The sequence below is a fragment of the Monodelphis domestica genome, chromosome 4 (genome assembly GCF_027887165.1).
Source record: "Monodelphis domestica isolate mMonDom1 chromosome 4, mMonDom1.pri, whole genome shotgun sequence".
Taxonomy (NCBI): Eukaryota; Metazoa; Chordata; class Mammalia; order Didelphimorphia; family Didelphidae; genus Monodelphis; species Monodelphis domestica.
In genome coordinates, this window is record NC_077230.1 from 14219308 (window position 1) to 14236111 (window position 16804).

At 34.2% G+C, this 16804-nt stretch overlaps 1 protein-coding gene across 4 annotated transcripts in view; it reads left to right on the forward strand.

Moving 5' to 3' along the window:
- PAXBP1 (PAX3 and PAX7 binding protein 1) overlaps positions 1-16804 on the forward strand; it is a 39835-nt gene that overhangs the window by 13335 nt on the left and 9696 nt on the right. For 2 of the 4 annotated variants that reach the window (XM_056826067.1, XM_056826068.1), the window contains exons 6-12: positions 3844-4061; positions 4572-4761; positions 8843-8984; positions 11790-11889; positions 11978-12093; positions 15252-15451; positions 16396-16540. In XM_056826067.1, coding sequence (XP_056682045.1) covers positions 3844-4061; positions 4572-4761; positions 8843-8984; positions 11790-11889; positions 11978-12093; positions 15252-15451; positions 16396-16540 — 1111 coding nt within the window. The remainder of the gene's footprint in view (positions 1-3843; positions 4062-4571; positions 4762-8842; positions 8985-11789; positions 11890-11977; positions 12094-15251; positions 15452-16395; positions 16541-16804) is intronic. The other 2 variants (XM_056826069.1, XM_056826070.1) reach the window with 1 other exon arrangement.

Below are 16804 nucleotides of genomic sequence, written 5' to 3' on the forward strand. Positions count from 1 at the left end.
CAGAAACCATCAGGTGAGAAATGATCAAATGAGGGTCAAAGGAAGAAGTAAAGAGTAGAAGTAGTGGTGTTTAGGGATTCCTTGTTCAGGAGAACTTAAAACAATCAGATCTCATGTCTTTCTGGGGCACGTTTCTAAGACATAACAAACTCCCAAGATTCTTCGAAACAGATGATTCCTATGCACTTTGGGCAATTCAGATGGGTACAAATGCCAATAGGAAACCAAAAAATATTGCCAGAGTTTATGAAATCATGGGCAAGTACGAAATCACGGTTGTCTATTCCACTGAATGCAAGGGATATATGGAAGTGAGAAATTGATTTTAAAAATAAATAGCTGGCTAAAATGATGATGTCTGAGGATGAACATTGGATTTCTGGACCACAGCTTAAAATACTGGGATGGAGTATACCTAACAAAGACTGGTAAGAATGTATTTGCTGGCTGTCTTACAGATCTAATCAAAAGGACTTTAAAAAGCAGAGATGAGGGAGAAAACTGCCTATGTATAATCCACCAAGCTAGACACCATAGAGAGTAGCTACAATGAAGCAGAAGAATAGTAGTCGGACACTCAGAAGTTCACAGGAGACAAAAATCTAGGAAAAGAGCCAGTACTAAAACCTCACAGCTTGAAATGGTTATTCAAATGCCCACAGAGTAGGCAACAAGCAAGAGGAACAAAAGGTCCTAACAAAAGGTGAATTTACCTGGTAGGCATCACTGAGACTTGGTGAGATGAAACCCATGACTGTAATGTGCATCTGAATCATTATACTTTATTCAGAAGAACAAGGATAGGTAAAATGGGGAAGAGAGGAGGAGGGTTACTAGTGTGTGTTAAGATGATGTGCTTGTAAGGAAATCAGGAATCACAGGGAGAGGAAGCATGATGGAGAATTTACAATGAAGTATTAGAATTCTAGATCTAGAGCTGGAAGGGTCCTCGGAGGCATCTAGTCCAACACTCATTTGACAGATGAAGAACTGAGACCCAGGAAAATTAAGTGATTTGCCCAATATCACACAGTATCCGAGGCAGGACTTGAATCCAGTTCTTCTGACTCCAGAGCCAATGCTATTTCCACTGAACCATGTTGCCTGGGTGAAGATCAATGGAGAGCGAAATATTTTGTCATTAGAATATACTTCCGACCACTTGGGCAGAAAGAGGATATAGATGAGGAGACAGGGACACAAATCACAAGTCTGGCACAGCAACTTGACATAGGAACGATAGGAGGCTTCATCCAGACATCACCTGGGTTCTGACAAAAGCAGATCAGCTAATACCTTCTTGACTTCTTGAATTGTCTTAGGGATAAATTCATCCTTCAAGATATCAAAGTGCTATCATGGGGAAATTCTAATCTGGATCTGTTTCTCACTGAGAGTGGTGTTGAGAAGGAAATGATGGAAACCTTGGGGAGGCCAACTTGTCCTAAAGCTTGTGATAGAGGAGGGCGAAACCAGGCAGAGTCTGGCATACTCCTTGGATTAGGGGAAGGATTTCAAAGGAAAGATAGGCAAGATCCTATGGACTAAAATTTAACAAAAATATTAATCCATGAGTAATAAGAAATTTGAGAAATTTTGAAGACATAAAAGGAAATAACTTCAGTGAGGAGGAAAAAAAAAGATAGTGATATTGATGCACAGGGAACTCACTAAGCAACATAGATTTTAAAAGATCAGTATAGAGGATGGAAGCAGGGGAAAGTAACAGAATATAAGAGACTGGAACAACCCTGTGATAACAGTGCCAGCAGGATAGTTGGCCACAGAAGCAGAGGGTTTTCCTATCCTTATTGGGAGAAAAAAAGAGTATCAAAAAGAAATAAGGCCTTTGGAATAAACTGGATAATGATGACTGACAACAGAGAGTAGGCAGAGATGTTCATTTTCATTTTGTTTTCTCAGTAAAGGAGTAACTGGAAATAACAGTAAAAATGAGGAACAGGAATTTGTTACTATAAATAAGGAGATAGTAAAAGAGAACCTGACTATCCTTGATGAATTTAGGTCACTTGGCACACAGAAACCACATCATTTTGTACTGGAGGAAATGGCAGGTGTGATTGCCAAGAGGTACTGCAGGGGTAGAGAAAGACAAGTATCCTGATTTTTATTAAAGGGAAGAGAACAGAGTTTGCCAATTTTAAACCAGTGAGTTTGACTTTGGAAACATTTGATATTTGGGTATTTGGGATCATTTTAGAATGGATATAAAGAAAGCAGTAATGTCAAAGAGCCAACATAACTTGCTTCATCAAGTTCAGTTCATGCCAGACTAACCTTACTTCATATAAGTGTGTGTATACATACGAGATTAATAAATAGTTAAATTGGAAATGATAGGAGGCTCTGTGGACTAGATGAAGTCAGACTGAATGTCTGAACTCGTTTGCCAGAGAATCTCAGGGTAAAAACAAATAAACTTCAAGTTCTGGATTGGAGAGTAATAGTTAAAAAGGAGTTTGTCAGAAAATGAGGGTTTTGGTGAATGTAAATACTACTATTGCTTTTTAAAAAGTGTAATCTATAATGGAATCTTTACATACTTCTAGAATAAAAAGGTAACAGGTAGCACCTCTGTTTTCTGCCCTAGTGAGATCACACATGATACAGTGTTTTTATGTAGTTGCATAATGGTTTAAGAATGACACTGATAAACTGGGGAGAGTCCAGAAGAGGACACCCAAGATAATGAAGGACTTGATTTCATGTTACATGAGAATAAAATGAAGGAACTGGAGATAGACAAAAACTTGTAGAAGAAGAAAATTAGGAATAATATGATTGCTGTCATTAGGTCTTTTAGGGGCCTTTATTTGGAAGCTATGGTTACACTTGTTTTGTTTGGTCTCTGAAGGCAAACTCCGGAATGATGAGTAAATGTTACAAAGAGACAAAAGGAACCAAGTTGTCCAAAAGTCAAATGATCTGCCCAGGAACTTACAGTTTTCCCCTCATTGGAGGTCTTCAAGCAGGGTCTGGATGACCCACTTGTCACTTTGGTTAATAGTAAGGATCATGGGCTAATTAAATGACTACTGGTACCTCTCCCATTCTGTGATTAATAGCTGACATTTATGTGTGATTTCAAGGTTTGCAAAGTGGATACTTATAGCAACCCTTTAAGGTAGGTTAGTTACAAATACTGCCACTGGATACAAATAGTAGCCTGATTTTAACATGGGGAAACTGAAGTTTAGATGTTAAGTGACTTACCCATGATCACCAAGTGGTAGAACACTTTAAATCCAGATTTTTCCTGGCTCCAGTCTAGTGCTCTTCTATTGCATGATACTGCCTTCTGCTAAGGAGAATAGAATAAATACTGTGGAACCAGACTGATAGAAATTTTCTTAGTTTTGAGTAGATTTTTTTTTTGACTTCACAATTTTACAAGTCCTTAATTAGTATGCTAAGAAGAAACTAGTGAAAAGAGCACAGGGGTTGTAGTGAGGAAACCTGAGTTCAAGTCCTGACTATCATAATTAATTGTGTGACCTTGAGTAAATAATTTCACTTCTGTGAGCCTGTTTCCTCCTCTTAATCTATGGAATTGGACTAGATAATCTCTGAAGGTTTTTTTCACCTTTAGCTTTGTATAATAATAATTTGTCAATTTTTAGGCATTAGTTGAAGGTGCTATGATGGAAAAAATCCTTGTAATCTCCCTCTCCTGTCTATGTGCAGCCTTATATTTAAAATAAATTTAAATTTTAAATATGTAGAAATTGGGGGCATTTTCTGTTGGAATTATATTTTACTCTTTAAGTATATATTTAAAGTTATGTTGTTAATATTTCATGTATCACATGCCTTCTTTTATAGGTTCAAGCAAGTCAGCCTGCTGAAGTGAACATGTACTACCAGAATACTTACCAGACAATGCCTTATGGTTCATCGTATGGCATTCCTTACACTTACACAGCCTATGGATCATCAGAAGCCAAATCTCAAAAAACAGATAATACAGTCCCTTTCAAAACTCCCACTAATGAGATGACTCCTGTTACTATTGATTTGGTAAAGAAACAGCTTAAAGACAGGTAGGGCAGATCAGCTTCTTAAAGACCTGTCTTCTAGCTTTCTGTTCCCTCAGGCAACATTTAGTCTGGGGTAGCAGATGCAGAATATCGTCGATGAAGAGCCACTGGCCCATCTTCAAAAACTAAACGGAAGATGACATCATACTGTTTTGCTACTTCCTTGGATTACTTCTGTGGATGCCTGGAAAAGTTATAAAAATGTCACCATATGATCTTATTGAAGACAGATCTGATTTTCTACCTTCTGGACACTGAAAAAGTGTAGTCAAGATTTGGGGGGGAAAGCGAAAACAAAGAGTGAAAATTTGGTTAGCCTGCCAGATATCTTTGAAAAGTCCCTAAACTGCTGTTTGAAAAGAAAAAAGCAGTGCAGATGAAAAGTGCATTTAAATTTTTTTCGTACTCTTTAACATTGGAACTAACTGCATTATAATGTAATATTGCAAGTGTCCTGACAACCTAAGGTTTTGGATATAAATTTGCTATATTTATCCTTTTTTTATTCCTAAGGTTAGACTCCATGAAAGAGTTGCACAAAGCAAATCGACAGCAACATGAGAAACATCTGCAAAGCCGAGCGGATTCTACCAGGGCTATTGAAAGATTGGAAGGGTCTTCTGGGGGTATTGGTGAACGGTATAAATTTTTGCAAGAAATGCGAGGGTATGTCCAAGACTTGCTTGAGTGTTTCAGTGAAAAGGTAAGAATGCAAAGATATTAATCTCTTTCAATAAATCAAAAGTAGGGAAATATAGGTTTTATTTAGCACCTTTCTGTTTTTTTTAAGTTGTTACTGTTTAATTTGGTTTTAGAAACCATGAAAAGTTATGTTGCTTCATTTTCATGATTTTGTTAATAGTTTTAATAGTATTACATTTAATGTAGTGCCTTTCCTACATAGAATTTGAAGCACTTTTAGACAGAAGGTTTTAATTTAACCATAGAGCAGAATACTGATTGGCTTTCCCCTAAAGTATTAGAAGTCAGGTAATGATGTAATGGAATTTCTTCTAAGATGAGATTTAAGCTTTGTTTATTATAATTCTATACATAATTCCAAATACATACAAAATGACTTAATTGCTTTTTTTATTTCCTAGTATAGATTTGGTTATCTTTGCTTCCAATAGTATTCATCTTTAAACTACAGCATCATCCATTTCAAGAAGCATTCTTTTTGAACTGCCATTCTTCTTAATTGTCATTTTATTCTAAATGTTTGCTTTTAGGAAAATAGTTTTTAGGACACAGTTTTAGCATTTTGTTTTGTTGCTCATTGGTTACATTTATAATAATTTCCTCAGAATTGCTTTTCTTTATACTTGTTTTTTCGCTTTGTTTTTCTTCCAACTTAGAAATTTTGATATAGCCAATCATTTCTTCTCTGAGATGATGAAATTTGTGAAATACATTGCTTTATACATTAGTTGATAAGCACCATACAGTATTTTGTGGACCTTAAAAATCATGGTCCTCTTGTCCTCAATTCCTTCTTTATCCCTTTCTCCCCTAGGAATAAGTGCTTGCCAGAAAATTATATAAAATATCCTTCTTTGTAAAAAGATTGAGAGAAAGATTTTCCTTTTGTTATTGTCTATGTGAATTGGGAAAACATGTGGCTTGGCAAAACATTTAACACTATTTGATTTCCCTGCTATTTAGATATTATCTTAATATCTCAATCTAGGGATTAGTAACAGTTGTTAGGCAGAATTTGGCTTCCTCAATGAGCCCAGGTGGGCCATGATCATACCTGATCCATGACTTATCCTAGCCATAGTGATGTGTTAATTCAATCTTAGGGCTTTGTTACATTCCTGTCCTTGCAACTAAATTTCTAGATCAACTGGCCACACTTAATATCTAGGATACATGGTCCTTTACTATGGCATTCTAGTGCGTGGGAGCAATACATAAAGGAATGATGGATGTATAAATGTGGTCACATACCTAGGAGGCTGGATTTTGGACTTCAGAAAGCAGAATGATGTTTTTCCTACCAACAGAGCTGATCTGAACCTGGAAATCTTTATGTGGACCAGCCTTCTGTGACCTAAAGGTTACTGGTTCTTATCATCTTTTATTTTTCATTGAAAATAAGTAAAGAGATTTTTGAATTGGGTCTTGCAGCACAGAGAATTACATATTTACACATATTAAAATAAAACCCTATTATTTGGAAACATGAGCAACTGAAAGAAAATTAACTTTAAGCTTAGATTATATAATATTCTTATTAGTTGGATGTCTGGTTCAATAGATAATAGCATTTTCAATTACATGAACAAGTGATATTTATTACTAAGTATTAAGGCCACTTGTTTTCTCAACACTTTCTTACTTCAGCCTAATAAATGTGAGTTTAATAAACTACTACCACATGGTAACTTTTCAAAAGAATATAATTTCTGGAGGTTTTAAGCTTTTTTTAGTTCTTTTCTCCCCTTATACCCTTTCATCTATTTGTACTAAATGCTCAGTGAGTTGTGCCAATTACAGAAAAGGGAAGGTAAAGGATAGACAAGATAGACATAGTTAAATACATCCTTCCTTGCATAGTCTGTTGCTATATTTTATGGAAATTTTTCTTTATACTTCATATTATACTTACCGTAGGCCACACATAAAAACCATTAAATGAATTGAATTTACATTCATCTGGTGTCTTACATATATATCAAACTAATATAGCATTTGATTTTAGTTGATTTCATATAGGTAGTTTTTTTTTTTACCAATGAATATTCTATCTAGTTTTGAATAATTGCATATATACAAGTTCATTATGAAAATGCTACAGAATTAATATTATCATGAGTCATCTGTCTTGGAACTATTTTGGAACAGAGTTGGATTATAATCTTGAAGATTCAGATCACTGATGACACTGCAAGGACATTGCTTCAGTGCAAGACTACAAATTTGATCATTTCTCTAAGTCATGCTCTTAAAGATGAAATGTATAACAAAAACGTTTTCTAATGCTTATAGATTTTAAACAAACTCAGAATCTCTAGCTATTGTTCTAATTCTAATTTCCCAGTGTCTTGTTTTTCCTTCTCACTCTAGCCATCATCCTGGCTTCCAGCTTAGTAAAAAGACATACTACTAAAATAATATTCAGTCATGTTTTTTGTTTTTTTGAGGTTTGAAGTGGGGAGGTGGGAATTGCCTTGGTAGAAACCATTAAAGTAAATCTAGTTGCATTTAAGCTTCGAGTTGTATCGATTCTTATGTTGGGTAGAATTTTCTGTGGATTTTGTTAAAAGCCAAAAATTAGAAAATTACGTTATCAGAAATGACCCAAAACTTGGAAAACTCTACATTTATGCTAATTCCATTAGAGGGGGGAAAAAGTGTTACTAGTTATTCAGTAGTGAAAAATGAATTTTATAATTCTTTACAAAATATGATTTGGTTTTGGTTCTTTTGTTGGGTATTTCCTGTGAGTTTAGGCATATTTAATCTTTTTTTTTTTTTCATTGTGAAATGTACATAAAATTTTTAAGGGAGTAGGCTGTTTTATCTGTTCAAAAACCAACTCATAATAGGTCCCTAGTTGTTGGGCTTAATTCTAACAACATTAAGTGAAAATTTGGGGACATTGTTTCCCTTTTATATGACTTATTCAAGAATAAAATGACTACATCATTTTTACCTTTCAGTGAACATTTGCTTTTTAAATTTTTTTTAAAATCAGTATTATTTTGCAATGGAATCATGCAGAAGTAAAAAAAAAAAACTTCTTCAACTGAGATGTTCTTTGTTACCTGCTTTTTTCTTTGTCTTCTTTTTTTTTTATATTATCCATCCTAGTTCATTCCATTCACCAAGCTGCTTTAATGCTTGGCCCCACTGTCAAAAGACAAACAAACAGAAAATTCTTAAATACTTTCCATTTGTACTATTAAGAAACCATAAGTTCTGGTTTACTTTTGTGTAGTTGTTAGCTTTTTATGCAACCTTCATAATATTTTTATTTGAAATAATAGAATTATGAAGAAATAGAGTTCATACTTCATTGAATTAGCCTGTATTAATGTGCTTTTTATAAAAGCTTTTGTGCTAAGAACAAGTGACATAATTAACTACAAATATTTTAGTAAACTAGAAGCAGAGTTCATTGATTTCTTAAACTAATTGATGTGCAAACTCACTTGTCTTGTGATAAAATAAAGGAAATTAATTCTTTGGTGGCAAGAGGTGGAACTTCCTGACTATTCTTTTAAGACATTAGTACCTCATAACAGGAAATCCTGATTGCTAACAAAGAGGTTAGTGAAACCTGTTGAAGTAATATTGCCCTTTTTGTTGACAAATTTGCGCAAAAGTCCAATACATTATTTGAGTTATTTAATATCTATAAGTTTTAGAGTTATCTTAAATTATGGATGCAACTTCCTTTTGGATTAGTCTAAGAAACATATAGGTGATATACAGTATTGTACATTTGCTCAGTGATAATTATATAGTTGGCTTCTTTGTATTTTTGAGAATCAGAACTTGCTGCTGAGAAATTAATGATGCACTCTAAAAAACAAAACTCAACTAAGCTATTCTAAAAAAATCTGGCAGGCAAACTATTAAAATACAGATATGCAAGGAGACTTTTGGAATTGTGAACAGAATTTATGTGTGAACTATAGAAATACAAATTAATTCCTTAAATTTTTTAAAATTACATTTTTTATTCTGACCATAGTTAGGATACCTTTTTCAGAATTCTTGGATTAGTATGGAACCCCCGAATACTTTAGCAGCTAGAATTTGATGTTACGTAGTGTGTTGTATTTTTGCAGGTGCCACTGATTAACGAACTTGAATCAGCAATGCATCAGCTGTACAAACAGCGAGCTTCCCGCCTTGTCCAAAGACGACAAGATGATATTAAAGATGAATCTTCGGAGTTTTCAAGCCATTCAAGTCAGTCCATCTTGAAGGTTTTTATTATTCATTAAACAACCTTGTTTACTTAGTGCAGCTTATTTGAAAAGTAGATATCTCAGAGTAATTTTTAAAAACAAATTTCCTTGCTCTTGTGACAGGTAGATCTAAAAATAACATAGAACTGAAATCTTTAAAAAATTCTGCATCACACAAGAACGCTGAGATTTTCACTATTACCTTTTATCTTGTGTCTTCTCTAGTCACATTTCCTCTTTTCTTCTTTAGAGTTTAGTCAGTAATACTTCATTCATAATGCTTTAACTTAAAGGCATCTTTTTTTTACCCAACACAGTGAACCTAATATTGTTACGTTGATCACACAAAAGAAATTTAAAGATTTAAAGTGCTCGATAGAAAAAAAATTTTAAACTATAATTTTATTTTGTTAAAATTGTTACAGTATAAATCAAAAGTAAAAAACTACAGCTTTTTTAATTTAAATACACCTTGGGTAAAGCATTTCTCCATAATCTTCCCCCATCCCATCCCTTCAGTGTTCCTTCTCCCACTATGCTAACTTTAGCATGCTGAATGCTATGTGATGCTTGAAATTGTAGGGTAGAATATTAATTAATTTTTGTTTCTCTGAAGTATTTTTCACTTTGTGAAAGTGATTTGAAAAAGTAGTGAAGCTATTTGTATATTCATTTTTTTCTACCCTGATGTTGGTCTTAGTCATCTAAAAAGTACTAGGAATACTTTCCCTTTGGTCCAAGTGGTTTAAATTCTTTTTTTTTTTTTTAACATATTGCTATTTTGAAGGCAAGCATAATTGTTAACTTCTGGTTAAATAGTCTAAGCTGAGATTCATCCATTTCTTAACAGATAAATATAGGTTTCTTAATTTAAAACTTCTGAGACCTTTTTTTTTTTGCCCATGCATTCTAATATGTTTTTACATGATCAGCATTTTTGCTGGTGTGGAAATCTAATTTCTGTTGCCATTTCTTTTGTCTTCTCTAATACCACATGACAAATAGAATGGTGACATTCTCTGAATTTAAAAAGTATTTAACAAAATAGATAGGCATATCCTGTGAATTTGGGAGAGGTAGAGAAAAGAAATGGTAACAGCAGAGACTTCCTGAGCTAATCTCATTAATGCTAGTAATTTGCTCATCAAAATGTATTCATACTACTTAAGTGTTACCTGTAGTTTGTGTGGGATGCTAGAGGATAATTATGCTGAGTTAAGGAGTCAGCATTGATTATCAGAATCTTTGAGGAAAAATTGCATGAGAACTGGTGAAAAATCTCTTAATACCTCCCAAAGCAGTAGTATCAGCCATTTAAAAGATTCTGAAAACTTTTCATATAGATTGACTATATCAACTAATTAATGCTTTTGTGTAATCCCTTTTACCTCAAAACAAACTGAGAGATAGGAATAGAGACAAAAGGATCTCTTCAACTGTTCTCCCAAGTATTTTCCCACAACCTTGTACTTTTGTAAAACCTATACATGTGACAATACTTAAAATACTATAGGAGAGTATCTATACTTTAAATCATTTGTTTATTGAAGTTTGTTTTTAAGAAGTATGATGGATTGGGTGCAAGGGAGTTTCTTAATTCTGTACATTTGGAAAATTTTACAGTTAGTGGAGCTAAAGTTGGGGGCATTTATGATTAAGTGATTATCATTAATCCTAGTGGATAAGATTAGATCTATTATTGCATCAGTATAGGAAACTTCCTGTACTAGTTCAGGTCAGCACCTTCTTTTTAACTTTTAGTATTAGAGAATCGCCTGGAGCATGGGGAGATTAAGTGATTTGCCCCAGGAACTTGTCAGAGGCAAATTATGATAGAGGTAGTCTAAAAAACCCTGCAAACCTATCTTAGGTTCTTTAAAAAATTGTTTTGTTTTGTTTTGTTTTCACTTCTATCCTCTTAAAAAATGTTAGTTTAGTATGTTAGAAATTTTTGAGAGTGAGCCATTTCTTGCCATGTTTTATGTGTTTTTTTCCCCTCTGATGTTGATTTCCCTGGTTTTGGACAAGCCCAGAAAATGGAAGGGGGTAAAAGGAGGAGGTTTCTCCACAGGCTTTATTTGGTACCTTTTTATGCATGCGTTGTTATTCCTTTTCCCCCATTATCTCCTCCTTTATTTCCTTCCCACTGCTTTGCCATTTCCTTTCAAAGACATGACTTAGAAATTTGACTATAGGTGTGAGAAAACTACAAGAGAAAAGGACCATTGTTTTGGGATGGTGAAGTTGGACTTATTCAGGTTCTGAACTTCAGGATTGGGTATTGCTTCTCTTCTTCATGGTTCCAAAAAATAGTTGTAATTAGGATCTAATATTGTTTCTGTAGGCCAATTTAAATAGTAGTTAAACTACAATGCTGTTTTCCTCCTGTGTCCTTCCCTGTCTTTCTTTACTGTTTTTCATGTTAAGAAGCACACAACATTCAAAATCTTGCTTAAAGAAGGAAAATGCTTTCGTTTCTCAGACAGAAAATTTGGATTTAAAAATTTGTTGGTGTTCATAATAGCATGTATCATTTTTAGTGCATAAGATCTTTTAAAAAAAAAGATAAAAAATATTGTATATGCCTAGAGTTTTTGTCTCTTCTAAAAGGGAATTCAGTTGGTTCTACTGCTTCCTCTGACCCCTTTCCCCAGAAACACAGAGAAATATTCAGGTTTGTTAACTGGAACCAATCACACTGTATTGAGATTAGCAAGCAGTCTGTCATACTAGTTTGTTCTTTGCAAACTCTTTCCCCAGTATTGTTGATAGGAGGCTTTTAATTTGAGTTATTGATGTCTTGCAGATAAAGCTCTGATGGCACCAAATCTTGATTCTTTTGGACGAGACCGAGCCTTGTATCAGGAGCATGCAAAGCGTCGGATTGCAGAACGGGAGGCCAGGAGGTAAAGCTTTCACGCCCTTGGGGTCATTGTATGTGAGGAGATGTTTGTTTTATCTGTTTGGGGGGAACTTGATACTGTTTATGTTTAGGACCCGCCGCAGACAAGCCAGGGAGCAAACCGGCAAAATGGCAGATCACCTCGAAGGTCTTTCCAGTGATGATGAAGAAACATCAACAGATATTACTAATTTCAGTCTGGAAAGAGGTTAGATATTTGTATATTTAAATATAGAGTTTGGAATTTTTCTGCTTGGGTGTAGTGGATAGAGAATTGTCCTCAAACCTAAGAAGGACTTGGGTTCAAGTCCAGCTTCTGCCTCCTCCTGAATGGGTGGCCCTGTGCAAGTTAATTTATATCCAAGCCACTCTATTAAGACTGAAAGCTTCACAAAAGTTATTTATCTGTACAGGTAGATGGAGTTTACTCACTGGGAGTAACTTTAGATGTAAGTAAACTCACTCAAAGAGTAGTGTTAGACTTAATATCCCTATGGTCTCAATCACTATTCATTCTCCTTGATTGACTTTTTAGTAGTATTCATCTTCCTAGACCTCTCTACACTTAATATTGTTGATGGCTCCTTCTTTCTCATTTCTACTTCCTTTGGTTTCCTGGTTCTACTTCTACTTGTCTGACTGCCCCCTTTTGGATTGTTTATTTTATTGTCCTTTTTCAGACTTCCCCTGCCTCCCAACACTTTTAGGTGGTAGCATGTAAGAGTAAATTTTAGGGTTGAGACTGAAAATAAATTTAATTTGTCACCAGGAATTAATTAAAATCCCAAATAAAATACTCAAGTCAGTTTGGAAATTTTATGGTGGCTTAATTAATATAGAGGGAAGGAATTAAGAAGAGAGAGGGGGAAAGGGTATAGGATTTCTCTGGCCTAGCCTGTGTCAGGGGGAATTCAAAGATCTCTGCCACAAGGCCTCCTCAGAAGATTAGAGGCTTCCTAAGAGGATAGTGTTTTGGAAGGTAAAGGAAAAAGGAATCAGCCTAAACTCCGAGAGAGCTCAGAGAAGGTGCCTCACCTGACCTATGATATTAAGCTTCTCCCAGTTACTTATCAAGGACGCTCACCTCCAAACCCAGAAAATAGCTGCAGCCACGCCAAGATGCCAAGACGCTCAGCGCACTGCCACCAACCACCTCTTCACCTCAAGAGCCAGAGCCACTTCTCCGTGAAGAGTCTGGAGAGGGGAAGTTATGCGAAATATATAGACTGTTTTTACATCACTTTCTGCGTCTCACATGTACCCAATGCTAGCTTAAGCTTGACTTAGGACAGCCCAGGGAGTCTGTCAGTTGTTTCTGATTTGTCATTTGCTAGCACATGTTTGTCATAGGCCATCCTTCTCAACACTTAATCCTTAAGTAGGGGTGTAGACATTCCTGTTTTGTTAGACTAAGTAAATCTAAAATTCACAAGCACTATCATCTTCTCAGGCACAAAATTTGGAGTCATCTTTTTCCTTCACTTTATATTAGGTATCTATCATCTCTTTTCTGGACTGGTCTCCTTTCTTCTAGTTTCTCATCATAATCTGTCCATCTTCTAAATAATTTTTCTAATGTATAGATCTGACCTTGTTACTTCTCTCTAAATGCCTTCAATGATTTCTTGAAAAAATATATTTTCTAACCTAGCATTTAAGTCCCTCCAGTTGTTTCTAGCCTACCTTTCCAAATCATCTCTTTTTTTTATTTCTTTTTTTTTAAACCCTTACCTTCCATCTTGGAGTCAATACTGTGTATTGGCTCCAAGGCAGAAGAATGGTAAGGGCTAGGCAATGGGGGTCAAGTGACTTGCCCAGGGTCACACAGCTGGACATTGTCTGAGGCCAGATTTGAACCTAGGACCTCTAGTCTCTAGGCCTGGTTCTCAATCCACTGAGCTACCCAGCTGCCCCCTCATCTTTCTTTTTTTAAAAAAAATCTATTTTTGTATTATTTATATCACCTGCTAAATCTTTTTCCTCTCACATTCCCAGTTATTCCTTATAAGAAGAAAAAAAGAAGGGACTAATAGTACATCAAAGTTTACCAATATAAACTTCACCAAGTCTGATATATATATTATTTCAAAACATTTCCCATTTCCTCACCATTCCTCTGCCAGGAATGGAGGGAGGCCAGAAAGTCATTAAAGTGTGTATATTTTTTGACTCATAGATACTTTTACTATGAAACTTATACCTCAGAGAGATCAAAGAAATAAGGAAAGGGTCATATGTACAAAAATTTTTGTTCTAGTAAAGAACCAGAAATGGGTTGCCAATCAATAATTGAAAGGGCTGAAAAAAAATTACAGAATACAAATGTAAGAATAATGTTATTCATTCCAAGAAACGCTATGAAGGAATTTAGAGAAACTTGAGAAGATTATATGAACTGATATAAAGAAAAATGAGTAGGTCCTGAAGAAAAATTTATATAATACTTATGATGGAAAGAACAAAGCTGTGAAATACTTAAGAATTCTGAATAATGTAATGTCCAGTCGGGACTCCAGAAGACATGATCAGAGAGGTGATGAACTAGAGGTGCAAAATGGACACTACTTGTATTTATTTCATTTGACAGTACTTATTTGAGGGCTTTTGAGAGATTCAGTTGCAAGGTGAATGAGGGTAAGTTAACCTAATCACCACCACCTCCGAAGAAGAGAAGAAAGATAAGAGCATCAGGAAAATTACTTTAATGCGCTGAAGAAAACAAAGAATTTTAGACATGACTCTTTTCTTGGATAGAATTCATTCTCATTCCATTTTAGGCTTTCAGAAAGCTAATGTGGCACATTTTATGTAAACTTTTTTCATTAGCCCTAGGGGAAGTTTTTTCTCCCTCTAATTTTCATAGAGCACTTTTTGTGATCCCTATGCCTAGTCCAGTGCTTTTCATATAGTAGACTTTTTTGAATTTTTATTTAAATCAACTCTAAGACTGTAAATTCTAATGCTTAAAATATGACCAAGATTGACTTAGAATTACTAACATAAAGCATTTAAAAGTGTATAAATAACTTTGTATACAGTATCACGTGATTTTGCCAATAGCACTGAGACGGGTACTTAGACTTATCCTAATTTTACAGATAAGGAAACGAAGGCAGAAGGGTACACAGATAGTAAGTGTAGGAAGTAAGATTAGAACTCAGATTTTTAATGATGCTAGATCCAAGGTTCTTTCCCACTAGAATACACTATCCCTCAGAAGTGTATTTTGTTTTTGTTTGTGAATGTAAAATGTCTTATTCTTTGATTAATTTTTTCAAGGTCCCAGTAAAAAAAAATGCAAAATATGTTTACTTATTTATTATACTTAAATATTTAGTAATAATTCTGGTGGTATTTCTGTCCTAGATCGTATCTCAAAAGAATCCACTAAGATTTTTGAAGATGTCCTTGAGAGCTTCTATTCAATTGATTGTATTAAATCACAGTTTGAAGCATGGCGTTCTAAATATTTCACTTCTTATAAGGATGCTTATATTGGTCTTTGTTTGCCAAAGTTATTCAATCCTCTTATAAGGTTGCAGCTTCTCACTTGGACTCCGCTAGAGGTGAGTAGGTATAAAAGCAATTGTTTTTTATAATAAAATAGTGTGTTTGATTAAATTTAGTCTTTTGAGTAAAAGCTTGAAATGTTATCCAATATACAATTACTTCCCTCTTAGAATAATATGCAGAGCATTATGTTAGCTGCTAAGGCTTGTCATTTTAACTTGTCGTTAACTCCTTGTCATTTTGTGGCCCCAAATGATAAACTTTCCATTGCTTTACAGTTTTTCAGCAATTCTCCTGTTTATAGCCAGATTATGAATTGCTGTGGCATTGGCTTCTTTTACTTCTATTCCAATATGCTGAAAGTTAGAAACAAAACTTATCATACCACTTTGAGGGGAAAAAGAGTTTTGAAATTGCAAATAACATAATTTCATTCCTACATTATTGACTAATACTTAATAAAAGCTTGATTATTTTGAGGATAACAATAATGAATATGTAACTGTCATTTGGGAATTTATTGAAGTGGCCAATAGATGCCTTTATATTCTCGTTAAAAAAATTTGGAAGATATACCTTGATATTGTTAAAGAGTTGTTTCTAATAAAATATGCCTTATATTTCTAAAGTGTTTTATACTATTCAAAGTTTGTGCATGCTCTTAATTCATTTGATTCTTGGTAAACATACATACTTAATGTGGTAGGTAGGGACTATTATTTTTTCTCCTATTATAATGGAAGAAAACTAAGACATAGGCTAAAATGACTTGTCTAAGATTTAAAACTTATTTTAAGTAGCAGAACTTGAACTAGAATCCAGATGTGTGTGTTTCCATTTTTTAAACTATTAATCCATTGCTAACTTTCTACAAAAGAGTAAAAGTTGTTCAGAGTTTTTAATTTTGGAAAATATTTTATGTACTGAAATCCTTGTTATATTACTCATAGGATAGAATGATTCGAATATTTGTTTTTAATATTTTTAATTCTTATTCAAGGCAAAATGTCGTGACTTTGAAAGTATGCTGTGGTTTGAATCATTGCTATTTTATGGCTGTGAAGAGCAAGAACAAGAAAAGGAAGATGTAGATGTTGCATTACTACCTACCATTGTGGAAAAAGTAATTCTCCCTAAACTAACAGGTATAGTTTATTGGCATAGTGGCTTTTAAATTTTTTCTGTATATACATACAAAATACAAGTGAAGAGGTGGGAGTGATATTCCTATGCCATTTTTTCTAACTTTTAAAATCTCATATCAAATAATATCATTGCTGTACTTAGTTTACCAACTTTTTTTTTTTAGTGCTAATTGTATTGTGTTTCCTCTTCATTTGTCTGAGAAAATAGTACCTAAGTTTTAGCTGTAAATTTTATATTGTGAAGACAAATCTACTTTCCTCCTA